The 9,703-nt window shown below is 36.3% G+C and overlaps 1 protein-coding gene across 1 annotated transcript in view; it reads left to right on the plus strand.

Annotated features, from left to right (window-relative positions):
• LOC107092539 (chromosome unknown open reading frame, human C16orf52) overlaps positions 1–8,965 on the plus strand; it is a 31,483-nt gene extending 22,518 nt beyond the window's left edge. The window contains exon 3 of the mRNA XM_015387070.1: positions 6,460–8,965. Coding sequence (XP_015242556.1) covers positions 6,460–6,644 — 185 coding nt within the window. The 3' untranslated portion in view covers positions 6,645–8,965. The remainder of the gene's footprint in view (positions 1–6,459) is intronic.
• The last annotated feature ends 738 nt before the right edge of the window (positions 8,966–9,703 follow it).

A 9,703-nucleotide genomic window follows, 5' to 3' on the forward strand; every position in this document is an offset into this window, starting at 1 on the left:
TGCCTTTTTCTCACTGTTTTTGTCGCAACACACAACTTCCCGCAGTATAATGCTGTTTAATTGATGCTTAGCAAGTATGGTACCATAAAGTGTTTCAACACTGCCATCAGACAGAAAGAGAGGGTTGTAAGCAATCAAGAAATGTTTTAAATCCTGTAGAAATTTGCACCAGCTTACAAGCCTTGACCAACCTCAATTTCTGCAGAATATCTTATTTAACCTTTTTTTATTTTTATTTTTTATTTCTAGAAAAAAAAAAAATATATTTTTTTTTATATAAATCTACATTATTTTTCAGTCTTGGGTAATCATTGGATATAAATATCAACTTAAATAATGATAAAAGTGGGAAAAAGCTAGAAAATTGGGGTATACTTTTGGCCAGTGGTGTATATACCTACCTGTTTTCTTCTTTTCCTTTTTTCTCTACTGCGTTTCATCAACTTGTGACCTTTGGCATTTTGAGCAATGCCATTTATGCCAAGAGCTCTAAGACATCGATGTTGAGCAGATACTGGGATAGCACTGACCGTTTACATTCGAACTGCTACAGAACGCCCTTTATCCTCACAAATAAATCCATTCACCATCTCTGAAATAAATATCCCAGGGTGATCCGTTTCTAAATGGGCTGTTGAGCTGTGTTTATAACTGTTTCTTTTCTGTAATATGTATTCCAGGAAATCATATTTTTCTAATTTCATACTCCGGCTATCAAAAGCTGTTTTTTCATGAATGTTTAAATCTGAGTGAAAATGGCCATTTAGGGATTGGTAAACCAAATTGCTCTTTATTTCTCTTCATATTCCTTCCTAGCAAACATCTCCAGCTGATTCTGCTTGTTGTTTGCTGTTAGTCGACTGTTATGATTGGAGTTTTTTTTTTTTTTTTACCTTAAGCATAGATGCAACATGTTTGCGCATAAATGCATCTTTGCATATGAAGTCCTTGCCCGTTATGTAACATTTAATAGGAGTTGCGTTGAGTTTTAAATTGTTGATATTGATTTAATCTAATTTGGCATTAAAATCCTGCAGCAGGACATACCAAGTGATTCTGTGCGATTAGGAATCAAACAGGCTTGTTTTTTTAACATATGGTAAATGTCCTAGATTTAGTAGCAGCACTCTGATTTATAGCCAGTAAAAATCAATCTCTGCATGCTGACGTCAGAGGGAGAACACCCTTGGTGCTAGCTCAACATTCTATAATGAAGATGGATGTAAAAACTGATTCTTCCAGGACATCTAGTCTGGAACTTGTGTGGTCGAACCATCGGCCAGTTTAAGCTTAGACAAGGAGAGTGATCCTGAAGAACATGGAGGCATCACAGCTCCGTCTGACGGCTAAATATGACCGCAGCAGCGCTGGTAGAAAACACTGTTTCCAGCCTCAAAACAATGTGAAACCCCCTACATCTGAATAATGATAATAATAATAAAAAAATAAATGCAGCATAAAATCTTCTGCACCTCAACATATAAAAAACCTGATACAGAACGTAGAGCCACGTTTTTACCACAAGCTAAGAACAACTAGCTTTTCTGAAATCTGCTCACAGTATTTTTTTTTACTCAACAACCAAGCAACTCTTTCAATGAGGGAACAAAATAAAAAGCACATCCTAAAAATGCTCCAAGCGCAGTAGAGATGTCATGAAGCCCTCCAACCTTTCCCTGTCTAGTCTGACCTGCTCCACCCACCCAAAGTAGTGCAGAAACTTCAGAACTGCATGCCTGCAACTGTCAAAGTTCAGGTTTGTTGAACTTTGACCCTTTGCATGGTGTGAAAGATAATCAATCAGCCATAGAGGCTGAGTGCAGAAAGCAGCTGCTCTTCCCATTTACCATTCCTTCCATACATTTCATAAGGTCTTCATTATAATTATCTTATTTTGTTTCACGACACTAAGTTTATTTCTAATGTTGGTTTTAGCAGCAACATTATTATAGATGGATAAATATCACCATCTAAATGTTTGGGAAAACCCAACTATTGTTCCTATTTAGATGATGCTTTTTTCAAAGACAACAGATGAAATGGCTGTTCATAGTGATTTCATCACTACTTTGACTTTTTTAAATGCTACAGATTCCACCTGCCATAGTATTACACTTACTTCAGAACATGTTAAAATAAACACAATAATCAAGTTAATCATCATCCCCCCCCAAAAACACCACTGTGAATGACATTCCCAATGATGTGGCCTATTTGTAAAATTAAATTAGCCAAATTTTTGGTCTCAATTGTATCTATTTTCTATTTTTCATTTTGAAGATCACGTGCTTCTTTATGTGTCAAACATTAGTAATTTGGTTTTTTTGGACATTTATGATTCATTCCTGAAATGTTTATAAACGCACACAAGAACGGACAACTCAGGGGAAATAATCTTTGGTTTTTTTTTTTTTCTTTTGCACATTTTTATGGGAAAAGTTATTCACATGCGATTAATTCAATCTCTGATCATCTGATTTAATATGTTGTTTTGATTTAGCTTTATTAGATTTTTCCACCTAATCATGTATCCTTAGAATATTTAACCAGTTTATACATGTGAGTATTTGTTTTTTTTTTTTTTTTATTCAATAATGCAACGATCAGTAATGATTCATAATAATTATTGTATAATTATATATCCAGTGGCACCCATTGATTTGCTGGTTAACTGAAGGAATAGTAGGGTATGTGTGTGTGTAATTTAGTTTTTTTTATTCCATTTTGTGTACTCGTGATTTTTTTTCCCCTTCAACACTCAATCACACAAGAAAGAGCCATTATAATCATTGAAAAGGCTGGTTGTTTGTGTAAAAAGAGTTAATAGACGATCTGTGTATATCGACTGTGAGATGGAGCGTTGGTTCAGCACTCTTAAAGCACCCCTGGCTATTATAAGGATGTCCTCTGTTTTTACTTTGCATGTTCTAAATCTGTTATTGTCCATGGAAATGTCTAGCATGAATTAGATTACCCTTGCCAGGTGCGTTTTCCCTGTTTTTCTTACAGATCAATAGTTTTTGTTTTGTTTTGAAGATTCACCTTTGCTTTCAATTCAATTATACTTTATTAATCCCCAAAGAGAAATTCAGTTTCTGTAAGATTGGCCGGTCCAGTGCACTTAATGCATCCCCTTTACAATATAAACCAGGGCTGCAACTAATGATTATTTTGCAAATTGAATAATTTGTTGATTATCGGATAATCGGATAGCCAAAGGTTCCTTAATGAAGATTTTTTACAGAATTAAACCAGTTGAAGCTAAAAATTTCCACTTGAGGAGTTCTGGATAGATCATACTGACAGACGAAAACATTTTTTTTAATCCTAAATGCAAAATTAAAATTTTTTTTTTTAAACAATTTTTCATATAATTACTGCTTAAGTGGGTTGCTCTGTCAGCTAAAGACATATTTTAGAGTCTCTAAACTCCAGGTAACGATTAATCAATCACTAAATAGTTGACAATTATTTCAATAATTTATTAATTATGATTAATCCGTCTGGGAATCGATTGTTAGTTACAAAATGTATTGGTCAAGAGGATAAACCTGTAAACTATAAGATTTTATAGTTATTATTTTTATTATGAATATATTTAAACAATTTATAAACATTGTCTCGGGTAATTTCTCTAATTCGTTGTATATTGGAAAAAGCTCAGTGAAAGCACAGGCACATTTTTCTTATTTCTGCCTTTAATCTTATTTCTGACTGACTTGAGGCTTTGGTTATACGTTATTCAATAAATAGATGTAGAATATTTGCAAGGGAGTTAAATTCACCTCATAGAGCTGTTTTAAGTCTCTCACTCTAAGGTGTCCTTTAAGGCAGGTTTAATATTCAGGACCCTGAGTACACTGAACTCCAAATTTAAAAGGAGCTCATCTTTTTAAAAATCCACCCACAGATAACAGCTGGTTTGCAGCTTCTTCTAAGCTCTTAGCATAATGTGAAATGAGCAATAATGGCAAGGCACAGCCAGTTTTTAGGAATTAAACTTAAAGAAAATCCAATTTAATCCCTTCTAATTTTATACTACAAATTCAAGACTCTTATCAACAAGCTTTTTTAAATGTAGCAATATAATAAATATTTTTAAATGTCAATAGTGTCTAAGAAATAACCTTACGAAGGTTGGATTCATTATAATGAGGCACATTCATGGGCATCTGTGGTAAAGAGTCAATAATTGCACCTCTTATCAGAAGCAGTCTAAGCTTTCAAAATAAAACAAGGAAAGTTTAATAAAAGACAAAGTCAGGGTAGAATATATGCAAACATTCAAGATATTGATATTTAATTCCAAAATGCTTTATTAATTCCAAAGGGAAACTAAATAATGACCTTAAATAAAATGGACAATACAGAGTGTTGATCAGAAAATCAGTCGGAGGAAAAGGTGTCTTTGTGGTAGCTGTCAGCATGCTGTTTTTGTTGAGGAAAAATATTAAGGTCATTAGTAAGACACTCAGAACTTGACCGCACGCTGAGGAGATGAGTCAGCCATTCCATTAAGGTGTGATAGCAGACGCATACAAAAGGTGCAGGACACCGGAACTCAAGGATTGAAATTAAGAAACCTTGATCCACACACGTGGGGTTAGTGTAAAATAAAAAACCTAAATTTGGCCTCATGCCACTTTGCCTTGTGGTAAGATAAATGGATGTCCATGGCCAGCCTAGCAGCCAGTAGCTAAAAGAAACTGGCTTTTGTTTAATGTCTTAGTTCCGGATTCTTACTAAAACTAGGCTTTTTTAACATAGTGGTCTGTTACAATTAAAGTTGTCACTGCTAAGCTAAAATAAGGCGTATATCTTTAATTTTTTGAGTCAATTTGCACTTTGACTGACATCTGGGCTCCTTTCTCCCTGGGTTCTCACAAGCGCATTTCATAACAAAATCTGGTTACACGAATTATGCTGAAATCAGGGCGATGCACTGAATTCTATAGAGCACAATGGCTGCAGAAACTACGTTTTCAACACATATTCACATATATATATATATATAAAGAAAAAAATATCGTCTAGCATAGGTTATTGTGTCAGTGCTATGAAAACCTGGACCATCCGCCTATTCTGCTTCACACTGACTCCCCCTGACTGTGGTTGCAGGCAGGTGACCATAAACAATCCTGCCCAGCCAGCAGACAGAGAGAGAAACATTTGAAGGCTGGGGCAGAGTTTCAAGGTTTCCGGAGAATATCTAAAAAGCTGTTCTGTAAAACCGAACCTCAAAATGTATATATATTTTGTTTACATAGTAAAAAAAACAAAAAAAATTCATAAAGGCCAACAAATATTGATTACACCATATGTACAAAAATATTGGCACCCCTTGTTTAATGAAAGAAAAACCCACAAATGTCAAAGAAATAAGTTAAATCTGACAAAAGTAATAATAAATACAAATTTCTGTGAAAATGAACAAATGAAAGTCAGTCTTCGCTTTTCAACATTTTGTTTTCCCATATTTGCAACATTTCAGAATCTTGGTGATGTTGATACCAAATAATTTGCTGTTTAAAATCAAATGTGTTTTTACACTGGATTGTTGAAACTACTTCTTCTTCTGGCCTTAAATCAGACTAAACTTCTGCAGTTTATGTCAAGTTAAGATAAGCAAGCTTGGCTGTATAAAATACCAGAATGATAAAGTTTCAGAACTTTTTGTAACTTTTTTTTTTTACTTCATATATTTGCAGTCATTTCCTTAGTATTTCAAACTGTATAGTTTCATCCTGTTTTTTCAGTAGTTTTCTGGTATTTTATCTCTGATGTTTTTGGATGCTTTAGTCCCACTCACCTCTACAGCTTCTGTTCTAACTTTCTCCAAGGCTGAGATCAGCTGCACATCATTGGCTTTATTGTCTTTATGCCACTTAGTAATCACGTTGGTTGTATGTTTATCCATTTCAAAGATATGTCCTTCTCTTTAATGGTTGCTTCATAACCGTATGTACAAAAGCCCTAAGCTTTTGAGTGGCAATGGAAAAACGGATTATTCTGTAAAGTGGCCCGGTCTCTCATTCAAGATACTGAAACATGATTCTCCAACCTGCTTGCATGCTATTTTTCCTTCACAATAACAAAAACACTCACAAACTAAAAGTAACAAAAGTTGTCATTGCAGTCTCAGGAAACCACAGAAGTGCATTTTGGACTGTAATCTGTTTTTGATGTTGCTTTAACTGAGTGGTCTTTCCACCCGTGTTGGTACAGAACCAGTTTAAACAGTTTTTGCTTTTTGCACCAAAAAACACAGCCTGTCTTCTGAATGTCATCATGGCTGTATTCCTGTGATTATTCTGGTAATGCTTAACAGATCAATGATGTACTTTCATGGATCTGGAGATTTAATTCTACAATTAGGTCAATTGATGTCTGAATGTGTTGTGTTTGTAAAACAAGCTAGTTGTAATTCATTCAAATGGTCTCTCTTTCTCCTTCCTGCAGTGATCCTGTTCTGCATGGCGGCACTCATCTTCCCCATAGGCTTCTACATCAACGAGGTGGGAGGTCAGCCATATAAGCTGCCCAACAACACGGTGGTGGGCTCCTCATACGTGCTGTTTGTCCTTTCAATCTTCTTCACCATAGTGGGACTGCTGTTTGCAGGGAAAGTTTGCCTCCCAGGCTGAGGACTCTTTCACTGTCAGCCTCTGGACTGAATCAAGAGGCTCTGAAAGTATAATGGGATTCCCAAAACTAGACTGAAAATCAAAAAACGACAAACTTTTGCCCTCAAAGCAACAACGTGCGGACCTTACGTTTTAAGGGACTGCAGCACCACGGAGAACTACTTAAAGATGACTAAATGAACACTAAAACGGGATGCGAGTGCAACAGGGGAGAGGCTGTCGCAGTTCCCTGCGGAATGCTGATCATTTCAGATACAGCCGTCTCTCTTTCTCCCTCTGTTGTTGCTCTGTAAGAAAGGGTGCTCAATGTGCCGCTGTCATGGCAGCCGCAGCAAAGGACGGTGGCGCACATCTCTTAAGGACCACTACAACCACTCCTCGATTTGATTTTTAGCCTCCCCATCAACACGCATCTGCTTCATCACGGCCGCATCGGTTGCTATTTATATCTTCTCTTTGCTGTTTTCAGTTTCTTTTTTTTTTCTGTACAATTTATTACTTTATTCTTCCAGGTCCACCACCTCTCCACTGAAGTAGCGTTGGGATTGTTTAGGTTCTCAGAACTGAATGGTTTAAACAGAATCAGGTGAGAGGAACATAAGCGTTTTTTGCCTGCCGTGTTGCACGGCTCCAGGTGTGCAGCTGAGGAGAGCAGCTGTTTTGCTTCACACATTCAGCCTGCTGTGGGTGAGACATAGATGCAGGCGTGCTTCCCCATCATCTTATCCAGCCTATTAGGACCTCCAAGGGTTTCAGAGCAGGAGGTGAACCTACATAAAGGAGAATGCCACTCAATCACAGACCATGCATAAAAATATTACTGAAGAGTAATCGTTAGGACTTCTTAATTAAACCTGTCATGCTCATCCACCACCTTAGCTATCCGTTTTTTGAACATGAATTCATCTCTGTAATTTATGGCTACATTTACAATGGAAATAATATTCCTGCAGTGGTGCGATGGACTCCTATAATATGGACTGTACTGAACTTTTCCAATATAAAATTATGGAGAAAAAAAAACATGTAAAGGCTGAAAATCAGTGGTATTCTCCTTTAATCTTTGGTAATGAAAATGATTGAGCCAGGGAAGGTTTTTTTTTTTTTTTTTAGTCATGTTTTGTAGAACAGTGAAGGCACTGGGACTGCAGGTCAGGTCCATGCATGGCACTGTGCTTCATAGTAGTGCTGGAGACGTCTGTGAAAGCAGCTCGCACAAACACACATTCACAACATTCACACTGTGTCTCTGTTGATTGTTACACTCCCAGTTACAAACTTAATGGAAACATCAGACCGCAAAAAAGTTTACTCAAAACACTATAAAAACAGTTTTTACAGTGCTGTACAACAATCTTTGTATCTCTAGAAGTTTTCCACATTTTAGGTTATAATCGCAAACTTAAACATGTTTTAGGGAGATTTAATGTGATGTGACCAAAACATGGACGTAATGTGAAGTGGGAGATTCTCCCATAAACTGTGACCAGCTTCTCTGTCCTTGCTGATTTAAAGCCTCCCCACAGAACAATACAGCCTCTGCCATGTTCCACTGTGGCTGTATGTTAAGCTTTGTTGTACTTGAAGTTGGGTTTTCCTATCTTACCATCAACCTTTCTTGACTTCAATGTCCCAGCTGAAGAAAAACATTCTCATGTTTTCTCTTTAGCAAAGTGTGTTAAAACATGATTTTAGTTGTTGGTTTTCTCCAGCAGCTAATGTTTGCATGCAGGCTAAAAAGTTTAAAACTGCTCTTATCTGAGCAGCACCCTTGTTACTCCTGTTTGCTGTTTGTCAGCCTATTAAAAAAACTGCGCAGACTTTTTTTTTCTTTCTTAAGCAATGAGATTCTTCCTGTTAAAACCCCATAATTAATAGCCGTCTTTACCACAGATTATCCTAGCTGAACTGTAAATTTGTTCAGCTCCTCCAGAGTTGCCAGCTCCTATCAGCTGCTTCCCAGTTTATATTGATGGAGATGTGTAGGTACATTTGTGGATGTTGATTTGAACCATGCTGTGAGAAATGGTGATGTATAGGAGTTTTGTGACTGAACTCAACTCCAGCCCTCTTCAAAATTTCACCTCGGACTTCTTTAGTGTGTCCATTCGTCTTCAGGATGCTGTGTGTTCTCTGTTTTCCAGCAAACATCTGAAGCCCTTGATGAACCACTGGAGCTACACACAGAAGCACCCTGTACTAGGGCTGAAACAATTAATCGGATTAATCGTGATTAATCGATTATTGAAAAAATGTTCAACTAATTCAGTAATTGATTAATCATTAAGTTGAGTATAGAGACTGTAAAACATGATTTTAGCTGACAGAGTTGCACACTTAGAGCAGCAATTATCTCAAAATTGAAAAAAAAAATATATAAATATTTTGCATTTTTTTTCCCCGTCTTTCAATATGCTCTATCCACCCCTCAAGTGGAAATGTTTAAGTTTCACCTGTTTTAATTTCTTTAGAAATCTTCTTTAAGACTTTTGACTATCCGATTATTAATTGATCAATCAGGAAAAAAAAATCCACAGAGTAATCGATTTGCAAAATCATCGTTAGCTACAGTCCTACTCTGTACTAATAAGGGAACCTCTGAAGGCAGCTATTTGCTCTGGATTTTATTTTGTATAAGAGCAAACGAGGCTGAATACAAATGCTTACAAACTTTTTAAGGAATTTATTTTTTAGTTCAGCAAGCCATGTTGTTTTCCTTCAAAATTACTATAAAGGATTACATTGTTTTGGTCTTTCACATTAAATCCTCTTAAAAACCAACTAATGATGATATGTAAAAGTCCATGAAGTATTAATGGTAAACAACCATATCAAGTATTTTCCTCCTAACCAACTTCTGTTATTCCATTTTTAAATGTCTTCTGATTTCAGAATATAAACAGGAAGTGTCTCCACTTGGTTTTATTTAAAAGTGTTCACACTGCAGCCTGAAACTTTCTAGACACTTTCCAAAAGCTGCCTGTGAGATAACACGTCTGCTTTTGCCAGAACACGTTTCGCAGACCTTCTCTAGGCAGCAGTGTTGAAGCCTGAAAATA

The sequence above is a fragment of the Cyprinodon variegatus genome, unplaced genomic scaffold, assembly GCF_000732505.1.
Source record: "Cyprinodon variegatus isolate N-32 unplaced genomic scaffold, C_variegatus-1.0 Scaffold384, whole genome shotgun sequence".
Classification (NCBI taxonomy): domain Eukaryota; kingdom Metazoa; phylum Chordata; class Actinopteri; order Cyprinodontiformes; family Cyprinodontidae; genus Cyprinodon; species Cyprinodon variegatus.